The following is a 25,876-nucleotide window of genomic DNA, read 5'->3' as shown; positions in this document are numbered from 1 at the left end:
ACATTAGAGAAAATACATTTTAGGTCTTTAAATTATATACATATTATATAACAATCTAAATCTTATCGTGTAAGATCATATAAATGATAAAACCCTTCCTTCAAGTACTTAATGTTATTATATTATTAAAGTCTTTTTTTCATAAAATTCTCAGACTTGGTACGAATGATGAAAGTGGGTTCATATTTGGACACTACGCATAAAAGAAACGAAGATTCAGAACCCAAATCCATTAACAAATAGATATTTTTTGGTTAATCCTTGCATCCATTTTGAGTCAACTTCAAATAATAATTAAAGCTGAAAATTACCGGATTCTACTTGAATCCGATGAAAGAAAACGCTTAAAGCATCACGTTCAACAAATTTCTGAGACTATGTTCATCACAGGCTATTGACAGCAACAAGCTACATTTGAGAAGCAGATAATGCGTCGTTGTTAAATATAAATGACTATCGGTCTAAACCAAGGCATACTCGCAAGTCAGCTTGGAGAATAAATTAAACTGCTACTTACTTTCTAATCATTCGGAATGAGTTGGAAGCTTTAAGTTCGTCCGAAGATGTCTTCTGGAACTCTATCAACTTCTTCGAGTGTACAACCACGAAGCATAGAAAGTCGAATGCCTCACACATCAGGGGCTTTGCTCTACAAGTTCACTCCAAGCTGTCCTCTATTTCGTCTGGTATATTTAACTTTCCAATGGCAGCCTGCCTCATAGATAACAAGTTATACAGCTTGGTTAGGAACAGAGTACCACGTTCCATATTTAGTTGTATTTATAGTAGTAAGTGTTCTTCCTCCACAGTATACTCTCCTAAAAGGGAGAAGATGATTGATTCTCTAGAAATGTTCATAAAAATGTTATTACAAAATGAATGCCACTCCTTTCTAAATGACTAGCTGTTTTTTTCCAAACAACTTCACCCAAGTTTTCGACACTGTACAAAGACCTGAATCAGATGACTATGTATAGTTTCATGATCAATGGACAAATGAATTTGAAGTCCCGTCAAACAAGAAAACACCATATCAGTCAACCAAAAGGATTCCGCCAATGAGCAAGCTTATGCCCTGCAGGGCTTCACATGATTTCCCATTTTTGCTCCTTTCGGAATGAATGATATGGTCACAACAATAGAATTAGAGAAGGGATTATACTTCATCTGTTCACATTAGATCTACACGAGCGCGCACACAAATACATGTGAATAAGAACCTAACACTGAGATGCGGTGTGGTCATTAAATAGGTTCGGACTTTTAACAGTTATAGTTTGACAAATTTTGTGAAAATGGTTGATGTAAAGTGCTAAGCAAGCAACCATTGGAGCCATCCCTAAAACAACCATTGTGGCAAATTAATGTTAAGGAGGAAAGGAAAAGCTGCTTTGTAGAAACAAGCCACACCAGTGACTACGAAAGAAGAGGATGCAGTATTACCTTTATTTTAGCAACATCAACTAGAGATGGTTTTAAGTCCAACGCAAGCCCAAAATGAAGCATTGCCTTGTCATATTTTTTATGCTGTTTATAGATTTCACCCATCAATGCATAGATGCTACTTTCATGAGGGGTGCTCTCTTTGAGTTCCTCCAAAATTTTCAAAGCCTCATTCAGCTTTCCTAGTGTCACCAGCAGTTTTGCTTTGCTGTACTTTGGAAGTGGGTTTTTCTTGTCCGTGACAATAGCTTTCTCCACCATCTCTAAAGCTTCCCCACTCCTCTGCAAAACGAATAAAAGAACATTTGTCAATTGGAAAAATAATATAAAAACAGGACACTGCTACTTTGGTCCTCTTATCGTTTAAACACTAATATTTGCGTTACAATGTATTAAAGGATGAACTTAAAAACTGGTTAGAGAAGATCGGATAAGAACTTTTGTACGGTCAATTACACAAAAGAAGGCACACATTACACAACAAACAAGATAGACCAAAAAGGGTAGCCAGTACCATGGACATAAAATATTTAAACAGATCAAACGTATGTAAGATGCACATGCTGAGCATTTCAGAACTGCTCATTGATAAGAACATATCGGGTTCACTGAGTCCTAAGGTAGCACAAAATGATAATTCGGTACAGAATGATAACATAGAAGTGGTCAAACCTTTAATGCTTCTAAAGTGGTTCCCAAATAGTACATTATAACTGACGAGAAAGGATTTATATGATAGGCCTGGCGGAAATGGTGCTCTGCAAATTCAAATTTCTCTTGGTGGAGATAGATCACCCCAAGCCCATACCAAGACTTATATTGTCTTGCATCAACATTAAGAGATTTCTCGTAGCACTCCGCTCCATGTTTGTAGTCCTCCATAATAACATACCTGCAACAATCACATAATGGGATCCCCTTCCTTTTCTTGAGTCATTCAATTAATGGAGATGAATCTAAAAAACATTCGAGTGTAAGATCATACTCATGACCAGAAAGAGTGAGTGCATATGCAAATCTAGAATTCAACTGCAACGCTCGCTGAAAACTTTTGAGTGCAGTTTCATGATCTTTTCGCAAACTATAGCAGTTCCCGATAGCACACCTGCATTAGGCATTCCATAATTGAAATCATCATAAATAAATAAAAAAATCATTCATAAAGTGTAACTTGAGGTTGTATGAATCCACTAGTGATGTACTTTTCTGTAATCCATCGGATTATCTTGTTACCCACGACCACCAACAACTCCAACCCCACCCCAACCCCCCACCCAAAAAAAAACCCCGCCCAATAAAATAATAATTAAAAATAAATAGACAGCTGAAACATGTTTCTTGACTGTAAATAGAATAATGAACAAGAAAAGTAATGACCGAAGCAAGGCACTAATCTTCAACTACAAAGGGAAATCTAAAGGAATAAATTATTGGGAGTAAAAATGAACTAAAACAGAAGATAAACGTTCAAAACATGCATGGGATTAAAATAACATGATTTTAACTGTTTTAGAGCCTCATAGAAGTCTACAAAAGTTACCAGGTTTGTGGAGCAAAACGATCAACTAATAGCAACTCCTGAGCTAAATATTTCAATTTCATTTCTTCCTTCAAATGCTGCAAAAAAAATTGCGGTAAATATAAAGAAGTAACTGCATATCATCTTATTTTTTTGTCTGCCCTACAAACAGAGGTCATAAAACTATGTATGGGAGAACTGATGTTTTTTTTACGAAACAAACAGACTACACAAGCCATCAGTAAGTCAACTTTCCCATCCTTTCCATAGAAATCACGACGCTGATCCTGAAGAAAACATTGGCAATTTCTCCAAAAACATAGCTTATGGTCCAATATTTGTGATGAAATCGCGTACAGTACAACTAAAGAGGAGGGACGTGGTTTTATTTCCAAAAGATCTCCTATGAAATCAAAGATAGTCTCAAGGGTTTCACAACCCATAAAACTCTCTCCACTCTATAAACTTGGTAACTGGTACGGTGGTTTGATGATTGGAAATCACTCAGGGCTACCGATAGGATGAACAGCAATTGAGAGAGAAAACCAAGAAGATGAAAAAAAAAAAAGCAAATGAGAGTTTAAGAAGAAGAATGAAGTTTCATCATTCATGTCTGTTACTCATGACTTGTTCTCAGAATTTATTTACAATAGACAGTTTCTAACAGAATCAACAGAATAATACAAATCAGCTATTAATAACAGTTGAAAACAGTAATCTGTTAATCCTTACATCAGTAACTATTGCTGAATGCTACTTAAACTCATGCACCTCAGAAAGATAAGAACTTTGCAAAAGAAAAGGTTTCAGAAGGAGAACGAAAAATAAAACAACATGGACCCGTTACTTATTTAACAGAAACTAAAGGATTTCAAATTGCATATAAAATTGAATAAATTTGCATTTAAATGTATAAATTGAAATGGCTATCATGAATTATCTTCGCAAAGCTAAAACAAGGGTAAAGAGTACTCACATAAAGAACTGTGGAGTATACATCCATCTCTTCCACACTGTGAGGAGATATTTGGCGCGCGAGACTAAAGGCATAATCAGCATTTAAATAGTCTACTAGCTCAAAATATGCTTTTCCAACCTGCAATAAAAGATAACTTGAAACTATGAATAAGACAACTGTTTCCTCCAGTGCACCATTTGAAATGAAATAATAGAAATTCTAAGGATGGAAGCATCCCAAAAGAGAAGAAATTTTCTGCTTGACATTCTCAAAGAATTAAATTGCTCATTACTTTTTTTCAAAAGCCAGCAGATAAAAAAAATACAGATTCACACAATGGACAGTTAAGGTACAACTAAATCACCTGTGAAAGAACCCAGCCTGTATTATACTGCTTTGATGAGAGCTTTTGATAGACATTTAAAGCTTCCTGTAATATTAATAAGAAATTATACTCCATCTTTCTAAATTAGAAAATAACTCAAGCACACCATTCAGAATAATAGAAAAACAAGTTTCAGCTGACAGACCAATACCTTACATCTAAACATACACAAATGTCTGTATCCCTCCCCAAGAATTCTCAGGAGCGTCAACGTATCTGATATACCAGAATTAATTGTTGCAGTATCTGAGACAAATCTCCTTAGTTTTGTATTTACAATCTCATGCTGAATGGAATTAACATTAGCAGTTGAAGATGAAGAAGAAGAAGTTGTTTTTAACTCCGATACGGCAACCTCAGAAGTTTCCAGCAATTTCCCTAGAAATGACATCAAGGTGTTTGACTTTAAAAATGAGGCACATATTATATGTAAGAAATAGATCTTGATAAACTTCCTCTTAATTATGAAATTGACCTTGACGAGATGTTGAAGTGCAAGTCTCAGAGTTTAATTTAGTTGAAGCATGAAAACTTTTTTCTTTGTTTTCTGATCCTTTTGAGGTGTTCAATCTTCTCACGGATGCAGCTAATCTTGCACTTCTACGAAGTCCTGAATTGAAAAATAAACTGCCACGAATCTTCAGAATCAAACCAGAAGAGGCAGCACATTTTAGAAAAATAAAAATGTAAGTGGAGAAGTATGATGTACGTTAGCAATGTTGCATAATATTTCTAGAATTAAAAACAAGAAAATAAGAAGGAAAAACTACAGCAAAAAGGTGATTGTTAAAGAAACAAGAAAATATTAAAGTGATGGAAAAAAAAAAGAATGCACACGATCAACAGTAGAGTAAAATTACAAACAAGCGAAATGCCAGCAAAATTACAAAGACAATTAAAGATCCTATTCCCGACAGAAAACAAAATGTGACTAACACTTTCCAATACAACCAAAAATATGAATAGAATAAAATAAGATAGTAAGAGTTGAAAGCAAACAGACAAAACAAGCTCAATATAATAAATAGGAATAAAAATTAACATATGAAATAAAATCAGACAAGACAAGGAGAGTAGAGTAGAGTCAAGAGTGTTAAACAAAACTAGTAAGATTCTCAATTATGACAGGTTTAAGGGATCCATGAAAAGGAACAAGTGAACTTACAGCCTAGGTTTAAACAGGCTGCACGCCAGTGCTCAGCAGCCAGATCGTTTTCAGAATACACTTATTTCCTAATATAGCAAGCTAAAAGTAAAATACCTACCAAACCCATGCATGCAAAGCATACATTCTCTCCTAGTATTTTTATTTTCCAAATAACTAAATGGATTTGAATTAATCTAAAGGTTGCTAACAACTAGACAAAAAGATTCTGATGTCAAAAATGCAATCCTGTATGTATGGCAAAAAAAAAGGTGACTCTTTGATGTCAAGGGCAATCATGGATATCTAGAGTTTTTCTTCATATGCCTTTCTGGGATTTCTTCATAAAAAAAATATAGTGATAATTAATGAATTATACTAAACGACTCTGTAAGACGATGATTTTAAAAATTACTACTGTATGTTGCATTATATCCAATGTTCAAGAGTCAAGCATAGGAGAGAGGTGACTCCAGAAGAATATAACGAGTAAAAATTATTAGGAATGTTTATGACTATGTGGTAACAAACAAAAATGTAGCAAACACTTTTAAAACATAAGAAGGTGATAGAAACATGTTCATAGATGAATGTGCAAATACAACCTGCTCTGATTCATTTTCACAAACAAATTCCTTTTGAGCTTGAGGTCTGGGTCTTAGAGAGCCTTCACTTTGGTGTAGTTGTATGTTTCTAACTGGAGAAGGTGGAGCTGTATCTGATATCTTAAGATTGAAAAATAGAGAGCTTAGAAAGACATCCAACATGGATACAATTAAAGAACATGTTCATATAAAAGAAGAAAGACCATAACTGGTCCTGCAGAACCTAAAGGACCAGCTGCAGTTAGTCTACTATACTTCATACATTATAAATAACTAAACTTTCTTCTATGATATAAGTAAATGCATCAAAGTTCAAGTTAATAGATCTTTCCTATTTGAATCAGCCAAGGCTTCTCATGACATGCAGTTTGAATGAGAAGACAAATGGTCCCATCTCCTTTGAAAACGTGCGGTTGTTTAAGTGATATAACATTGAAACTATAAATCAATAATTCCTCAAATCTGAACTGAAAAATAAAATCAATAATTTCTCCATTCATAGTTGTTAATATCGGTTTTAAATCTTAAAATGTTTTTCATTCTACTTACAGTGCCTTATTTTGAAAATTATGGTTAAGAATACCCTGAAATAATTTGCATGCTTCCAAACCATTCTGCATTATGTTGTAGACAAAAAGTATTCTTGCTTTAGAAGAACTGATGCATCTCAGGTCATGGAAATAGTAGGTCTAAAATCTGAATAGTGCTACTAATTTGAACAGGACAAGACTACGACAAGCTTGCTTAACTAGAATATACTCATCCGATAAAGTAACAAAAAGATGCAGTAAACTAAACTAAGCAAATATATTATATATGTAAATCTACATGCACTAAATGCTAAAGCATTAAACAGGTTAGAGCTAGTACATGGAGATGAAATAAATATCGCACATCAAATCAAACTATTTAATTACCCAAAAAATGTCTTACTTGTGTGCACACAGGGGAAGTACTTAAAGATGGTGTGTTGCAACAGCTGTTTGTTATTTGCCCAACAGCTCCTCTTAAAATAGGTCCTCCATGATTATTCTGACATATATCTCTGGGTTTTTCCTCTTCCTTTTGTTGTAAATGACACAGACTCATATCTTTGAAGCCAAATATTTGAGAAGAACCCAAGCTGTGATCGGTACCAGCAATTAGTAAACAATCGGATGGATTACCTAGGTAATGCTCTTGAACACAAGGAATAGCCGCATCACCAAAATAAACAGCGACTTCTTCTGCCTCGCCTGAAATAAATACACTTAAGCCTTGTCAACAATTTACTAATTATTGATTATGTAGATAGATCCATACGACAGAAAAATATAGTTATAAGTTAATCATAACAATATTCCGACTTTGCAAAGAAATTCATTTTTTTCTTTTCTTTTCTTTCTAAAAGAAACTTTGTTTATTACAAGAAGAAAATAATGCCAAAATATCACGGTATCACCTAATCTTTCTGACTTGATCTGTATAAACATCACTGACCTAGCATACAAAGTTCCTCGTAAGCTGCCCAAAACAATGGATCAATTGACAAAGCCTTCCTAAAGTGTTCAACTGACCTTTTCATCCTAGCGGTGTCCCTGTGGGAAAAAAAATTCCAGAACAAAGATATTGCAGTCAAAGTAGAGACTACAGCAAGCCAATACAAGTAACATCCTAGTCAACTGCGAAGGAAAAGTATAACATAGTATTATATGCTGATTTTGTATGAACAAACCCGGACTCCCTCAAACAGCTTAGAATCAGCATGATTCATAGCTATAAACTTGGCGAGTGAACAAACTAGCTAAGCATTTAGTGTTAGTGGGTTAGTCAGGACTGATAGAAAAATTAAAAGCCAACAGAGGCTGGTTTAACTAATAAGATTTTGGATTCATAAAAGTTTTTTTGAAATTTTTGCCCACTAATTAGGTGGAAAAAGTGATGGCTATCTAATTCTCCTTGGAAGAAAAATATATGATTTCTGGATTAATTTCCAACCAAAATTGAGAGTCCAGGAAAGCCACTACTCTAGTGAAGGAGAAATTTGCATTGAATCCCAGGCCTATGATACCAACTACAATAAAGATTAGGAAAAAACAGTCAGATAAAGAAGCCCCTATGTGTTATGATACATCAACATAAAAATCAAGTGGCAGAAAAAACCTATATATAATGCCAAGAAGATATTGCATAGCGGCACCGTTTGGAACCTACATGCATGTAGCCAAAATTATGAGCATGAAAATTCAATAAACATCCAAGAAGCTGATGTCCGCAACCAACATTTTCATCATTATATCGACAACAAAAAGGTGATAACATACCTCAGTGCAGAGATGTTCAATAGGCATCAATGCAGCTTCCGCTTCACTAAAGAGATCCATTTCTAAGCAGGCAATTGCAAACAGGTAACGAGACTGAGCCATTTCCATACCTTCAAATCGAGACACGTAAACACAAACATCAATACAAAACACCTGCATCATTCCCTCACATCATTAAAACGAAAAATCCAGCGAAAACATTAGAAAACAGGTAGTACCTTTAAGAATGTAATATGCAGAGTGAGGTTGATTTTTAGTCAAGTAACATCTAGCCAACAATTGTGAATTAACCTGCATTAACAGGAAAAATAACAGATTTTAAAGTCTCAAGTCAATTCCTAGAATGAATCGATTATAAAATAAATAATTGATTACAGGAAAATGGAGAGGAAACCTCGGAAGGGAACTCGGCGAAGAGGCGTTCGCTGAGGAAAACGGCGTTTCTTGTCATGTATTGATTCAAGCTTTCCTCAACGTAATTCGACAGTAATGCCTCCATTGTTTTCAGTGAGACCTAGAGAAAGGCGTTGCGATGGGGTTTTATAGTGCGCTGTGATGAGTTGGGCTGAGCTGTTTTTGATCCTACCTGATGAAAGTTGACAGTGACGAACAGAGAAAAGACAACGGAGGCGGGGAGGGTTTTTCTATTATTATATTTTGAAAAGAACCGCGCGTACGTGTGAATAGAATTTGAAGCGTGTGAATTGATGAAAATACTTTGTCTCATCTTCCTTTTATAAATATATAATTCCACTCATTTTGAGCATAACCCGTTTATATCATTAAATATTTAATTTTTTTTAAGTTTAGCATTAACTTTATGTTTTACGTTCAATTATACTTCTAATCTCGACCCTGACAATAGATCACGTAAGCCTATGAGTAGGGATAGAGCCATGATTGAATAATGAAGGGAGAAATTACTTAACTTTAAAATAAATAGGGTCATAAAAATAATTAAACTATAGAAATTAAGAGATTAAGGTTTTAGTTTTACTAAATTTAAAATTTAAAGGTCTTAAAAAGCAATTAAACCACATAAATTTGAGGTAAAGCTTAATTCCATTAATTTTAAAACTAAAAATGTCTTAAAAAGACAATTATATCAAAAATTATTGGGAGGGACAAGGACTTATTTATAATGGTTTTTAAATTATAAGTGACCTAAAATGTTTTAGACCAATTGCCCTTTCCACCTATAACGAACATCCGTCCCTTAATAGCCATAGCTCTACACTTAATACAAGAACTAAAGGTCAATCTATACATCTCTATGACAGACAGAAAGAGTCTCTCCTGACCTTATTTTTGCACTCTTATATTCTCCTTTTTATTTTAATCGTTAACATTATCGTCCAACAAATATGATAATTATATGGAGTTCGTGTTTTGATAATTATGATAGAAGGGATATGATTAGATGCTGCATTATATTATTCAATTATTATATATATACACACACAAATAAGTTTTAACCAGTTGTCTCTTTACCCTTGTTATTTCGCTTACTATAACGGATAGAGGAGAAGAAAATTTGCCAGGAAACTAGTTTTATTTAATTTCTGTCCAAGAATAACAAGTAAAAGTTGCTGGTGTTGTGACCACTTTCACAGCTCACAGATAAAGATTAAAGACTAAAAGATGACGAGGATGAACGTTGATGCATTACCCACCATGAAACTCGAAGAGGCAGCCACGGGATTTACGTGAATGACAGTAAGGCTGTATTTGACTAAAATAATTTTTCAACAATATCCGTGACTCTGATAACAAAAAGGAAATACGGGCATGTATTTATATGTGTTAAGTTATAGCTAACGGGCTGCTCTACGTATTTATGAGTTGAAAAATCAGTGCTGTTGTTGTTTGGTGTCATGGCTAACGTGTGTTGTTCCATTGAGATGGAGCCTAGAACCCTTGATCAAGGCCAACTCAATCATGTCAGGGTATATGTATGCCTCTTGTTTTGTTATCACTGTTGTTTCGAATACTAAAAATGATCAAATGTCATTCTTTGGTTGCAGGAAATGGCTGCTCAGAAGATTGAACCAAATGAAGCCGCACCCCAGGTGTGCTTTCAAATAAACCCTGTATTTTATTTAGTGTCTATTCAAAGACTTTCAACCATTTGATAAAAAACATTCACACTACGTACATAGTGCTCGAACTCGAGACCTCAAGCAATAAAGTCACGTGATTCTTGCAATAAACATGGTATCTCAATTTTAACTGATTTACATGTGGTAATTAAGAGGGATGGGTTTGTTGCAGGGAATTGGAGGTGTTGAAGTAAAACAAGTGGTGAATGAGGAAGAAAAGGATGAAAAGGCTGTGAGCATAGTGGGAAGACCGTGCCAATGTGAAACCCTACACATTGAATCACCAGATCCCCACTTGAACAATCTTGTTAAGGAACCTCTTACTGCCCCTTTTTGATGTTTCTTTTTTCTTTTTTCCCTCTTTTGGGGTTCAAAATACTCTATGAAGATTATAAAGTGTTTTATTTTCTAAGCAGGCTTTGATGCTTTAAATAAGTGTTGTAATTACGTTCAATAATAAAATCTTCGGTTACTATTTTGATGATATATAAAAGTACAGAGATGCTGGGTCAGTTTTTGTTTTATAAAATAAAGACTTGTAAACCCGAACTAAAAACACAACTTTAAAGTTAATGATAAAAAAATTAAGCTCAAAAGTTGATTATGCACGGAAAAGATCAAAACATTCTTACAATATTTAAAATTAACATCTTATTAGTTACATGTTAACTCAAAATTTGAAAATTATAAGGAAAAAAATAAAAACAATGGCGTAGGGTTTTCGAACTTTTAGGAGCACGTAGGGTTTTGTGTTTTGTATGGGTGTTTCTTCGACTGCTAGGGCGATCGGTGACCAAGCGGTGGTAATGGAGGGTATAACAGATGCTCCGATGGTGTTTGAGCAACTGGAGACTTCGATGGAGACGGGGGATCTAGACTTGTCGGGTGGAGATATTTGTGCATTGGATGAGCATCAGATAGTGCAAAATGCTCCAAGCGATGAGCAGGTTGGTAGAGTCTCGTACGTGGATATGGTGACAAGGACTAGTGGAGGATATCAACCAATTAGCAGCGTATTTGAAAACAACGATATGTCGTTCCAAGATGGGATGTTATTATTGATAGGACGAAATCAATCCCTCGAATCCAATTTTCGGATAGGGTGCATGAGTCTATCGATAAAAACATGAGCATGTCGATTATTGTCCGTTTGTTGGGGAAGACAACTGGCTATCGAGCGTTATGGAATAAGATAAAGGCTTTGTTGTAACCTCAAGGTAATTTCCACTTGATCGACTTGGACAATAATTATTATTTGGTGAAACTGGATTGTAGGGACGATTATAATAAAGTCTTCACTAAGGGACCTTGGGTTGTGTTTGGTAGCTACCTGACGTTCAACCTTGGAGTCGTAGCATCTTGACATCGAATGGCCATCCTTCGCAAGTGGTGGTTTGGATTCGTCTCCTGGGGCTTCCGTATCATTATTATACGAGGTCGTTATTTAATGTCATTGCTGCTGAAATTGGTCAGGTAGTAAAAGTGGACTACAACATTGTTGAGAAATGAGAGTTATTTCAAAAACAATTACTACAATTTTCATTCATTAACGAGTGAAGAAGTACATAATTATATAGCACTTGGTTGCTGAACTAAGAAGTAACCTTCTTAACAAACTTTGACAAATATAACCGTGCAACAACAACCTAACAACATGTGGTTCTGATTGCCTACAACACATCGTATATCATCAACTATGAGCTTAACTTCAATCTTCTTGAACCTTCTCCATGCACACCATACGCGTTATCCTGCAGCTCGATCATTCTTCCAACATTCCTCCTATTTCTTCTTCTTCTCCTTTCTTTATTAGACAAACATTCACTTGCTTTCAAAACACTGTAAAAGCTAACTTTGACAAAGGCTTTGTGAACCCATCTGCAAGTTGATGTGCAGCAGGAACATAGCTAACATATAATTGATTTCCAACAATTTTTTCCCCTAACAAAATGCACATCTAAATCTACATACTTAAATTGTGCATGTTGAACAGGATTCGCACTTAATGATATTGCACTCATGTTATCACACCAAACGATTGGTTTTTCCTGCCGTGTTACTCCAATATCATTCAACAATGCATCTATCCAAGTCACCTCTGCAACTGCATCTGCAAGACTGCGATATTCTGCTTCCATGGTGGATATGGAGATAACCTTCTATTTCTTTGTACTCCAGGACACCAAGTTACCACCAAGTAAAGCATAATGACCTGACATAGATCTTCGATCATCCACACAACCACCCCAATCAGCATCTGCGAATACAACAACTCTTAGTGCTTCCTTTGATGGCTTGAAGAGCAAATCATACTCAATTGTGCCAGCTAGGTATCTTAGAATACGTTTGGCAGCCTGCAGATGATTCTCGCATGGTTCATGCATAAATTGAGCAATCTTGCTCACGCTATACACTATGTCTGGTCTTGTGTGGCATGCATAGAGCAATGCACCAACTATACTCCGAAACTCTCGAGCATCTTCAATAAGTTTTCCAGCATCTCTTTGAAGTTTATTAGATACTACCATAGGTGTGCTGGTAGGAGTTGCCTTTGTCATACCTGACTTCTCCAACAATTCTGAAATAAACTTTTTTTGAGACAACATAAGACCAGCAGTACTACGCTGGACTTCAATCCCCAAGAAGTAATCAACGAGAAATTATTTTTGAGTGATTGAACCACTCGTTCAATTGCAGCAACTGATTGACCAATGATCACAATGTCATTGACATAGACAAGTATATAAGTTATTTCCCTTGAGCAAGTGAAATAAACAAGAATGCATCTGCCCTTGACACTTGAAACCCCATCTATATCAGGCTATCTTTCAGTTTGTTGTTCCAGTTCCTGGGAGTTTAACGCAGGACATACAAGGCCTTATGAAGCTTACATACAAGCTTGGTGTCATCCTCAGCTAGCTTCTCAAATCCATGCGGTTGTTGCATGAACTTCCTCATTTAAATCACCATGGAGAAAAGCGTTATTAACATCCACATGTCATAGTGGCCACTTGTTTATTACAGCTATGGATAGAACAACGTTTAAAGTTGGGAATTTGACCACATGACTAAATGTTTCTTTGAAGTCTTGTCCTGGTATTTACAGAAATCCCTTTGCAACTAACCTGGCTTTGTAATGTTGAACTGAGCCATCGGGATTTTTTCAGCTTAAATAGCCATTTGCACCCAACTGATGTTCGTCCAGTTGGCAATGGAACCAATGTACATGTTTCATTTCGTTGTAAGGCAGCAAGTTCATCGTGAACAGCTGATGTCCATTGACTAGACTTCATAGCCTGATGAATATCAGTAGGTATAGCAGTTTCTTCCATAGCAAGGAACACCTAGGTTTGAAAATACCATGCTTGCTTCTAGTAACCATAGGGTGAGTGTTGGTTAGTGGTACCTGATCAGGAACACTAACGTCCTCAACTGAATGATAAACTGACTCATTAATTCCTCTAGCACTGGCCATATAAGGACTATTCATGTATGAATTTTCAGCCGAGTGATCTAAAGATTCAAGTAATTACCCAACTCATCATCATGACCCGTTTCATTCTTAGCATGGTTTGCCTGAGAAGATGCACCAGTATGTTCTAGAATTGGTTCCACTGCAGTAGGACACACATTATGTCTTTGAGGAATGACCTCTAGCGATACTGATCGTGGAGATGGTGCCACGTGATGATCATTACCCTGTTTAGCAACTGCAAAGTGAAACACAAGCTCGTCAAATTTAACATGTTTGCTAATAAAAATACAACATTCGGCTCCAAGACATTAAAATCACGATGCTGAGAGCTATAGACCAGAAATGTATACTCTTGAGATCGAGGCATTAGTTTATGAGGTTGAAATTCTCACAGATGTGGAAAACATCTACAACCAAAGACTCGCATGGCTGTGTAATCGGGTTTCTTGTTAAATAGCTTCTCAAAAGGAGAAATATTATTCAACACCTTAGTTAGCAGTCTATTTACCAAGTATGCAATTGTGGTTACTGCATAGGACCAGAACTTGATTGAAAGAGAGGCTTGTGCTAGAAAAACAAGTGCCAACTCAATTAGATGTCTATGCTTACGCTCAACGACTCCATTTTGCTCAGATGAATGAGGACAAGTGACTCTATGCAAGACTCCTACATGAGCTAACTCATATGTCCAGTTTCTATATCCACCACCTCAATTGCTTTGTACGGCTTTGATTGGCAGTGAGAATTGAGTCTCGACCATGCTCTTAAACAATCTAAAGGCAACTATAGTATGTGACTTATTCTTCAACAAGTATACCCACGTATGCCTAGTGCACGCATCTACAAATGAGATGTAATACCGAAAACCAGCTGAGGGCTCAGGTGAAGGCCCCCAAAGATCTGTGAAAACAAGTTGAAATGGCTCATCATACACCGTGGTTGAGTCAACAAAAGACAGCTTGTGGCTTTTACCCAAACAATGAGCAACACACAACTGATTTGCATTATTTGGAATGTTAACAGCAATGGAATTACAAACCAATTTCAAAGTAGAAAAAGCTAGATAACCTATCTCCTATGCCAAAGCTCAAACGAGTTACAATGACTATGAACTGCATAAGCCTTAGCATTATTACAAGCACTCAGCTGACTATCCAAGGTAAAAGTATAAAATCCCCCTTTCTGCCTTCCTCGAAGAAGTACATTGCATGTTACTTCATCTCGAACACAACATGTATCAACATGAATCTCGAAGAAGATATGATTATCCCTAGAAAGCTTTTACACGAAGATAAGATGTTTAGTGATTTTCGGAACATGCAACATATCAATAAGTAGTAAGGTTTGAAAAGACGACCTTAAAACATATCGACCTACTGATTGAACATTAAGAGAGAAACCATTTCCAACCACGAGATTACTTGGTCCATCAAGATCAGTGGGGTGGTTGATATGAGAAGCATCAGGTGTGACATGATGCGTCGCACCCGAGTCCACAATCCACTGAGCACGAGATGATTTCACACTTGTAGAAGGAGCAAAAACACCCTGTGTAGACACTGAACTAGCTCCAGTCTTACTAGCACAACACGTACAAGCAACACTATCAAGGTTAACATAGTTAACACTGCTCGAGTCATCCTTATATTGTGTTCGAGCATTAGTGGCAATAATTCCTGCAAAGTCACAGTCAAACATGTACCAACATCGATCAACGAATGGCCAACCTTACAACATAAATGACATTGAAACCACGCACGACCTGTACCACCAACTCGACCACCACGCATTGTTGATGACTGTTGTTTGAATTCATGAGAAGTTTCAGATCCAGTAGATCTACCATGAATTTGTCCTTGAGCCACATTAGCACTCATAGGGAGATTCTCAAGCTGCGAATCAAAGCCAGCCAGTTGTGTCTCTGCATCAACCAGTATGGAATATACTTGATCAAGTGAAAGTGTGTCAGGTCTCGATGTTATGACAGCCATAAAAGATTGATATTCTCTTGGCAGTCCTTTCCGAATACTAACCACATGCTCCACCTGCAAAACCGGGCTGCCACATTATGCAAGTGCATCACAAACTTTTTTAATTCGAGTGAGGTACACACACATGGAATCATCACCTTTCCTCAGTGATTGCAGCTTATATTGCAAGTTCATCATTGTAGTTGTGGATTTATTAGCAAAGAACTGAACAACTATACTCCACACAGCTGCCGCAGTCTCAGCTCCAACAAACTATGGCAGGAGGGGAGCACTAATCGTCAATAAGAGCCACAAGGCAAGAGCACTATCATGTGCCATGTAATCCTTAAACGCCTCGTTAACGACCGATGTACCTTCAGCATTGACAGTAAACTCAGGTGGAACATGCATCGTGCCATTGAGGAGCCGCTCTAAACGATGACTACGCAGCGTAAGCAGAACCTACTGCCTCCATAGCAGGTAGTTCGTCTCGTCTAGCACCACATTAACCTTTTTATTGGTAAACATAATGCTCAACAGGAACTAAGGAATTAAGCAGCAACAAGCATAGGAGCCCCAGGACCCTTAGCGAAAGATACCATGTTGAGAAATGAGAGTTATTTCAAAAACAATTAATGCAATTTTCATTCATTAACCAGTGAAGAAGTACATGATTTATATAGCACTTGGTTGTTGAACTAAGATGCAACCTTCTTAACAAACTTTGACAAATATAACCGTGCAATAACATCCTAACAGCCTATGGTTCTGATTGCCTGCAACACAGCGTACATCATCAACTATGAGCTTAACTTCAATCTTCTTGAACCTTCTCCATGCACACCATGCACGTTAGCCTGCAACTCGATCATTCTTCCAACAAACATCAATGTGGGAGAGAGGGGAAAGTTTGTGCGGTTGGCTATTGTTGTTGATCTGAATAAGCCCTTTTTTCCATGTATTGGTATTGACGGGTTTGTTCAACAGATCGAGTATGAAGGGCTGCAATAGATTTGCTTTAAATGTGGTGTTTATGGACACTTCCAGGATTTATGTGGGAAACACTTGGAGGAGACGGATGGGGTGCAGGAAGAGCGGGTTGATTCTGGGACAACACGTGATCCCAATCCATCTTACTCTCAGGATGATTATTATGGTACGTGGATGGTCTGCCGAGTCGTCGTCGTAAACTGAAGAAGAGCATTGTTGAAAAGAATGATTTCAATGAGATTGGTGCAGTGTCACGTAAGTCACGTTTTGAGGCTCTTGCTGACCTTGAGAGGAAGGAAGAAGGTTGAACCTACGCATAATAATGATAATCTGCCTACAGGGGTTACTCATGACCGGCTCAATGGTAGCACGTCCAAGGGGAAGGATGTAGTGAGGGACGAGAGGTTAGGTAGTAAGGAAGGTTCAAAACAGGGTAACTCAAGGAAGAATGGTGCGTTGATTATCCATGATTCAGGTACAGGCACGAGAATGAGTGCCTTTAAGGACATGTCAGGTAATATAATGAATTCACGTTCCACTGATAGTTTGTCCAAAAACTATGTGTTTCAAGCTTCGAGAGTTAATCAAGAATTTCAAGTGACGTTTCATGAACCAATTATACCAACCGGAAAGCATGTCGCTGTCTCGATTGTTGACCAAGGATGTGGTAATCATGAGGGTAACAGGATTCGAGGGGCGTTGGGAGACCTAGTCAAAGTAAAGGTGGGTGTGACGTTTTGTTTAAAGGATTAGGAGTTAAGAAACGGGTTACCCATAAAATACCAGGACGACCTCTTTTGTCAGACTAGGTCCAATCTACTACGACCAGGATTGATTCCCGACTGGCTTCTGGAGCAAATGGAGCGTAAGGGTCTGGCGAGGTGCAAACCATTGTTCGTCATGTCGATGAGTCCATGGTTCATGATGAGACTAATGTTCAGATAGAACCAGCGGTCGAGGATGGCTAACTTTCTCGAGGTGTTATTAATGTTTAATTGTTTGTTTTGGAACAGTAAGGGTGTTGCGAGCCCATCCTATTGTCGTCATTTTAAAAGAATTATACAGAAGTTTCAACCTAATTTTGTGGCTTTAATGGAGATTAGAGTGAGTGACAAGAAACCATATATAGTGATTCGTTATTTGGGGTTCTCTAATTTGTTTCGAATTGAAGCACAAGGCTTTAGTGGGGGAATTTGGTTGCTTTGGACTGATGAGATAGACATTACGATACTCAATGTTTCGAACCAGTTTATTCATTCCTTGGTCCGAGTTATTGGGATGGATAGACATATTTTCGTTACGGTGGTGTATGGGAGTCCTCATATAACCATTCAGAAGGAGTTGTGGAGTGATCTGGAAGATCTTAACCCGGGGAGTAATTGTCCCTGTCCGTTGAGGGGGACTTTAATGCTATTTTAAGGTCGGACGAGCGTCGTGGAGGAGCGGTTGGTATAGATGGGTTAGTCGACGTTTTTCTTCTTTCGTTTTTGACACAGGGTTATTGGAAGTCCATTTTCAAGGGACTGAATTCACTTGGAGTCGTGGTTCTCTTTATCAGTATTTGGACCGATGTTTAATGAATGTGTGTTGGTATAATTTGTTCAAAGATTCGATTGTATTTCACTTGGATAGATTGGGTTCGGATCATTGCACTCTCTTATTCCGTTTTCTGTTTTCTTGGCAACACCATGGAGACTTTGGCGTTAGTTTAGGGATCACTTGGAGGTGAGACGAGGCGATTGGTACTAATTTACATCAATTGCAAAGTAAGCTTGAGTTGTGGACAGGGATGTTTTTGGGTCAATTGGTAAATGGAAGGCTCAATTGCTGGCGCGTATCTGTGGCATTGAAAAAGCTTTAGTGCATCGCCATTCGGAGGCTCTGTTGGATTTAGAGTCTCTACTTAAGGATGATTTGGAGGTTGTGCTGAGTCAGGAAAAAAGCCTTTGGATGCAGAAATCCAGGTGTAATTGGTTTATTCACGGGGATCGTAATACAAAGTTTTTTCACACTAGTGCCAAATTGAGAAGACGACAGAATACAATCGATATGCTTCGTTTAGAGAATGAAAAGTGGTGTACGAATTCGAAGGAGCTGAAACGTGGTGCAGTTCGTTTTTTCAGCTCTATTTGCTAGCTAAAGGTTTTGTAATATTGTGTATCCTGTTCAGGGCCAGTTTCTGATTGTTAGTGGGGAGTGCATCAATGTTTTTGATGCACCGATTATGAACACGGATGTGCGTCAAACGGTCTTTGATATGTGTCCTTCCAAATCACCTGGTGTGGATGGTTTTCGTGCATGGTTCTATTAATAAAATTGGGACGTCGTTGGGGGTAGTGTTTGCCAAATGGTGCGTGAGGCATTTGAGAATGGGACGTTTTCGTAGGATTTGAATCGAACCTTGCTAGTTTTAATTCCGAAGGGCCCGAATCCGGAAAGATTTTCCCAGTTTCGCCCGATTAGTTTATGTACGGTTTTTTATAAGTCTATTACGAATGTCATTATGAATAGACTGAAACCGTTAATGCCTCTTTGGGTCTCTGAAAATCAGACTAATTTTGCACCTGTGAGGAGTATTTCAAACAATGTTATTATTGCACATGAGGAGATACACTCTATGCGCCAAAATAAGGTAAATTGGGTTGGATGACGATCAAAATTGATCTTGAAAAAGCTTATGACCGGTTGGAGTGGATCTTTATTGATGATACGCAGGGTGAAGTTGGATGTCCTCGAGAACTTCGTCGTTTTATAATGTATTGTATCTCGTCTATTTCAACTCAGTTTATTTGGAATGGCTCACCGACTGATAGTTTTATGCCTTCCAGAGGTCTCTGTCAGGGCAATCTATTATCACCTTATTTGTTTGTGTTATTTATAGAGCGATTGGCTCGCTCTATTCAGATTGCGGGAAATGCAGTAAGAGGGAAACCAATTCGGTTAAGCAAACACGGACCTTTGATTTCGCATTTATTCTTTGCGGATGACTTAGTCTTGTTCGCGGAGGCTGGCTACCGACACAACTCGATGTCATTAAGCATATCCTGTCGAAGCTCTGCAGTTGTTCTGGTGAGAAGATTAGTTTAGCAAAGATAATGATCTTCTTTTCCAAAAATGTGAAAAGGGCGGTTCGAGAGTATCTTAGCAATAGGTTCCAGTTTAGTTTGGTGGAAGATTTGGGTCGATACCTTAGGTACCATTACTTCATAAGCGAGTGTCGTGTGGTACGTATAAATATTTGGTTCAAAAGGTCTGAGATCGGTTGGCAAGTTGGAAAGCGGAGTATTTATCTTTGGCAGGGTGTGTCGTCATGACGAAGTCGGTACTTGCCACTATCCCGTTTTATGCAATGCAAACATGCTATTTGCCAAAACGGATTTGTGACGAAATCGAACAATTGATCCGTAATTTCATTTGGGGCCATACTGAGCGTAACCAAGGTATTAACTTAGTTGGTTGGGACGATGTTTGTAGTTCTGTAAATGACGGGGGTTTGGGTGTTAAACGACTTTATGACCAAAATGTTTTTTTCTTAATGAAGTTGGGTTTCCAGCTAGTTGCTACACCGGACAGATTGTGGTGTCGGATAGTCTGGGGCAAGCATAAGCTTTCCCAGCTCGTGCTATCCTCTCTTAAGAGGACTATTTGCTCTCGGATTTGGGCGGGTGTCTCCTCGGTTTGGTCGGATGTTTGTACCGGACTGGCAAGGAACGTGGGTAGTGGCAACACTTTCGATTTTTGACGGGATTCTTGGGTTGGGCAATTGGGTCATTTGATGAAGTTTAGAAAAGACCAGTCGGCTGGTGACCTACCGGTAGAATCAATCGCCTCCATGGTGTCGGGTCAAGGTGAATGGGAATGGGATAAGATTCGTCCGGTTCTCCCGGATGAAATTTTATTACACCTGACTGCCGTGAAGCCGCCCTTGCCTCTTGGTGGAGCTGACAGGCCAGGTTGGGCGTTGGAACTGAACCGTGTTTTCACTGTTTCTAGTGCTTACAACAGTCGTTTGCCTTCTACGAGCACTCTGGGTTATAAGGTTTGGTCTCTTATAAAGCAGTATCCATGATTACCGAGGGTTCGGATGTTTCTTTGGGTACTTTGTAAGGGACACTTAATGACGAATGTAGAACGCATGCGGCGTCACTTGACTGATAATGGTAGTTGCGGATTATGTGGAGCTTTGACGGAGAGCCTCTCCCATATTTTCCGAGATTGTTTGGTGGCGAGGGTCTCGTGGACACAACTTGTAAAACCAGAAAGTTTGGAAGATTTCAATAGCATGCCGATATTGGCTTGGATTTGTAAAAACCTCCAACAGTCGGATCATTTCCCTTCGACTTCGATGGACTGGGTGTTACTGTTTCCTTCAGTTTTGTGGTGCATTTGGATGTGCCGTAATCGAGCTATCTTCAGTCCAGAAGAAGTGGAGACCGAAAGTGTTATCCATCGGAGTCGTCGGTTAGTCCTTGAGGCAACTCAGGCTAGGAATAAAGTGTTATCTACGACAGTCGCTCCAGTGGTGAGGAGGAATGATATTCGCTGGATCCCACCATAATTGGGTTGGAAAAAGTTAATACGGACGGAGCACGCAACTCGCGTTCGGATTGTACGGCTTGCGGTGAGGTTATCAGCAATCATCGTGGACGTTGGTATAGTGGATTCTCCAAAACTATGGTGATTTGCTCGGTCTTGGATGAGAAGTTGTGAGGTGTCCTCGAAGGCTTGGAGTTGACGTGGCAACTCAGTTTGAGACGGCTAATTATCGAGACTGATAGTAGTGAACTATGGAAGCTTTTGCTCTGTGGGGTCAGTATGGATCGGGTGTCAAGTGAATATATATAATTATCGAGACTGATAGTAGTGAACTATGGAATTTTTTTAATTTGAAATGTAACATCATACACATGTCACAACCTTATGATTATAATTTGAATATTATCTATAATATATATATATATATATGGGTTAGGATCCCTTACACAATGTAAAACGTTTTAATTTTACATAGATTTAGGACCATTAGATGAGCGAAAATAGATGGTTCAGGTGGACTCATTTTTTTCTCAAGTGAATATATTCACATATCCTACTGTTAATCTGAGTCATCTATTTTCATTCATCCAACAGTCCTAAACTTGTGTAAAAGAGTTTTTCATTGTGTAACTAGATCATTCTCCTATATATATATATATATATATAATTTGACTATTAAATTATTTTTTAATGATTTCATATATATAATCATTAAAAATATATATGAAAATAGTAAATTTAGTTTTAAAATATTAAAATCTTAAATCAATTATAAATAAATTATTAGATTTATTTTAGTGATTTAAGTGTCATTGTATTCTCAATTGGTCTATAAGTAAGTTCTCACTTTTATTTTATTTGTTTTCATATTCTCAATTGGTCTAGATGTAAGTTTTTTTTACGACACTTAAATAAAATAAAAGTAAGAATTGAAATAAATCTAGGTCACTAATTGAGAATATGACAAAACTTAAATCATTAAAATAAATTTAATAGTTTCTTTATAATTGATTTAAGAATTTAATATTTTTAAATTAAATTTATTGTTTTCATATTTATTTTCTAATAATTATATATATGATCATTAAAAATATTTAATATTCAAATTATATATATATAGGAGCAGGATCTAGTTACACAATGAAAAACTCTTTTACACAGGTTTATGACTGTTGGATGAGTGAAAATAGATGACTCAGATTAACAGTAGGATATGTGAATATATTCACTTGAGAAAAAAATGAGTCAACCTGAGCCATCTATTTTCGCTCATCTAATGGTTCTAAATCTATGTAAAATTAAAACGTTTTACATTGTGTAAGGGATCCTAACCCATATATATATATATATATTATAGTAAATATTCAAATTATAATCATAAAATTGTGACATGTGTCACAATTTGATTGGAAAAATAAATTTATTAAATTAAATTGAAATTAGGACTAATTAAAATTTAAGAATTAAAGTTAATCTTGGTAATCAAATTGATTAATTTTAAATTTAGGGGGTTTAATCCACAAATTTAATGCATGACTAGAATAAAATATTTAAAAGTTAATTCTCAAATTAAGGCATTAGACAAATTAAAAACAAAATCATGATCAAATTGGATTAAATGAAATTCCAATTAAACAAATCATATACAAGTAGTGACCAAAATGAAAGAAAAAAAATAATAGTGACAAAAACGCAAATATGTAACTTTACAAAGATATGTTCCCTAATTATACCAATAGTTTTAACTGTTTCATAAACACCCCGTTGAATGTTAACGGCATGTGGCTGTTTTAAACCCATTTAAATGTTCAGTGGTGTTATTGTCACAAATTTGAAAAGGATGGTTATTTCGCGACTTGATCTATAGTTACGTGGTCATTTATGTAGTTTATCCAATGAATAAAAGCACAATTTAAATAGATGATCGGGAAATTTAAGGATATTTACGAAAATTGAATCCAGGGCTTAGGGTTTCAAAGACAATCTTCTTTCACCGTTATTTTGAAGAGCTCCTTTCAATTTGGGGGAAATCCCCGACGGACCTCTAAGTCTACTCAAGGTACTCTCTTTTTTCTTCGTCCTCTCTGTTTGATTCCATATTTTATCGTTGTTGAGGGAATTGAGCTGCAAAAATGGTATGTGTGGGAAATTGAAGAAAAAATAATAAAGCTTACTGAAAATGAATCAAAGATAGGCTAGTTAAGTTGGTGTATCAAGTTTTGTTAAAGCTAATGACTTGATATGCATACAGAACTCTCTTGTCAAGTGCTCAGATTATCAAAAGGAAATGAGCAATGCGGTTCATACAACTCCAAAATCGGGGAGAAAGTCATTGTTTTTCCAGGATTTAGCATCACCTGTCTCTGCCCGTAGAGGGAAGTTCTCTAGTCCGGGTCAAGCAGCTGCCGTCTTAGCTTTATGGGAGGAGAATTTTGGATGTTCAGATCTTCCACCTCCTCCTATGTACACCTTGGAGGATCGATCGGATTTTTCTCCTGAAGTTGGGATACCGGATTACCCTATGTCTCCCAAAATCAAGTCAGACCCAAGAAGTCCAGTTAAAAGTTCTGGACGTGACTTTTCAACTCCGGCAAAGATCAACTCGGGGGCAAGCACTTCATTTGCTGTGCTTAATGGGCAGCAGAACTCAACGAGTCCGAGTTGGTGGTCACCCACAACGAGAAGTGGTAGTGAGCAGGACGAGAAGGGAAAGGGTTCTCCTGTCGAGGGTGTGGTTCAGCATGGCGCTTTGATCACACTTCCGCCTCCAAGGGAGGTTGCTAGGCCTGAGATACAAAGGAATTCTGTACCCACAGGCAATCTGGATGAGGAAGAATGGGTTACAGTTTATGGGTACGCTTCGCCTTACTTTCATGTTGTACTGAATAATTGACATGTTTGTCTTGTGGACCTCTGTTGTGTTTTGTAGTGTTGGTGCCTCATTCTGCTAGATTAACTTTTGCTTTTATTTATTTGACCGATCACTTCTCTGCATTTTGGCCCCCTTTCTATCATTTTCACATTGCCATAATTTGACCCGTTTATGCCTGGTTAAAATGTAATTATTTAGATGATATATAGCTCTGCTGAGATTTGAACCTTTTCACCTCATTGGTGATTTGGTACATCTCTTCATGTTTCTCTCTTTTAATAGAACAATGTGTTGGGTTAGACTCATGGTATGATCATGCTCTTATATCCATGCAAGACCTATGACTTAAATATTTGCTTCTTTCCAGATTTTCTCCCTCTGATACAAATTTAGTATTGCGAGAGTTCGAAAAGTGTGGAGTGATATTGAAGCATGTTCCTGGTCCAAGGGATGCCAACTGGATGCACGTTCTTTATCTGGTGAATCTTATTTTCTCCCAATACAAGTTTTAATCTGCTCTGCTTATCTATCTTTATGGTCCATTATTGCAGATTTGTGTTTTTAATGTCATGTTCTTTATTTGTTGCATTCGATCCATGCTTGCCAAATCAATACACATCATGAAGATAAAAGAATGTAATCCAGTTGGAGATTAATACAGAAGAAGATAACTGTAGACTGAAAAACAAGTTCAAAACCAGATTTCTATGTTGTCCGAGTTGCAACATGTCTGTTGAATCTAAAACATATATCATCTCCTTTGTTCTAGCGGGAATGTTATAGGCTAAATATCTGAATGGATTTTGCTGAAACCCGAAATATAACTGTTTGCTTTCTTCCTGGTGCAGAATCGGTCTGATGCTCAGAAGGCTCTCAGAAAGAACGGAATGCAAATTAACGGGGCACTAATCGTTGGTGTGAAGCAAGTGGATCCAATGCAACGTGAAGCCCTAAATGAAAGAGTGACCAATCAGGGATTCATGACTCTGCCCCCACCATCGAGTAGAACATCAGAGCTGAACAATTTCCGGCTGTCTCGCCCTTACTATCTTCAAAATGGCAATTCCAATGCGCGCCATTCAGGAGGCACAGCTATCGCAATCCCTACGAAATCACTGGGGACCAAAGTCATGGAATACATGTTTGGATATTAGGAGAAAATGTGTGCTCAGTCAATCGCAGGTCCTTTGTTCTATTACCTGATTGTTTGATCATGTTCCATAACAAAGGAAAGAGGGTATGCCTGAACAATAAATGTCCCTTAGAAGGGGAAGTATTGCAGATTCTGTTGTAATTGCAATTGTAAAAGACTACGGAGTTGAAATGCGAGGATCTACAAGACTTTTGGCCATTAGAAATTGCGAAAAATCATGGTGAAAAAGCAACCTTTTTTCTTTAAAAAAAACACCTGTTGAAGTAACCTTGAATAATTACAATATAAATCAGATTAGATACACACTTTGTAAGATTTAAATAAGTTTTGAATTTATAATAAATATGTTTTAACATCAAATCTAATCTCATTGATCAAAAAAGGACAAATAAAATTGGTATTGAAAATGGTTACTATGTTAAAG

At 37.3% G+C, this 25,876-nt stretch overlaps 2 protein-coding genes across 2 annotated transcripts; one reads left to right on the top strand and one right to left on the bottom strand.

Annotated features, from left to right (window-relative positions):
* Nucleotides 1-440: 440 nt before the first annotated feature.
* On the bottom strand, nucleotides 441-8,928 carry LOC120195819 (cell division cycle protein 27 homolog B-like). The gene is made up of 16 exons (XM_039197755.1): nucleotides 8,752-8,928; nucleotides 8,576-8,648; nucleotides 8,358-8,467; nucleotides 8,197-8,243; nucleotides 7,534-7,631; nucleotides 6,988-7,289; nucleotides 6,055-6,174; nucleotides 4,781-4,943; nucleotides 4,457-4,683; nucleotides 4,285-4,350; nucleotides 3,939-4,058; nucleotides 2,984-3,060; nucleotides 2,429-2,548; nucleotides 2,116-2,335; nucleotides 1,444-1,725; nucleotides 441-711 (listed from the first exon to the last, which is right to left on the bottom strand). Exons 1-16 carry the CDS (start codon nucleotides 8,854-8,856, stop codon nucleotides 658-660), a joined length of 2,184 nt encoding a protein of 727 aa, XP_039053686.1. The 5' UTR covers nucleotides 8,857-8,928; the 3' UTR covers nucleotides 441-657.
* Nucleotides 8,929-23,379: 14,451 nt separating this feature from the next.
* On the top strand, nucleotides 23,380-25,657 carry LOC120195879 (nuclear pore complex protein NUP35-like). Its single transcript, XM_039197817.1, has 4 exons — nucleotides 23,380-23,486; nucleotides 23,679-24,280; nucleotides 24,667-24,778; nucleotides 25,148-25,657. The coding sequence occupies exons 2-4, from the start codon at nucleotides 23,715-23,717 to the stop codon at nucleotides 25,451-25,453; spliced, it is 984 nt and encodes a 327-aa protein (XP_039053748.1). The 5' UTR covers nucleotides 23,380-23,486; nucleotides 23,679-23,714; the 3' UTR covers nucleotides 25,454-25,657.
* Nucleotides 25,658-25,876: the final 219 nt, after the last annotated feature.

This window comes from Hibiscus syriacus, unplaced genomic scaffold, assembly GCF_006381635.1.
Source record: "Hibiscus syriacus cultivar Baekdansim isolate YM2019G1 unplaced genomic scaffold, ASM638163v2 tig00117021_pilon, whole genome shotgun sequence".
NCBI classification, from domain to species: Eukaryota; Viridiplantae; Streptophyta; class Magnoliopsida; order Malvales; family Malvaceae; genus Hibiscus; species Hibiscus syriacus.
The sequence above is the reverse complement of the archived record's forward strand: the minus strand, read 5'-3'. Positions and strand labels throughout refer to the sequence as shown.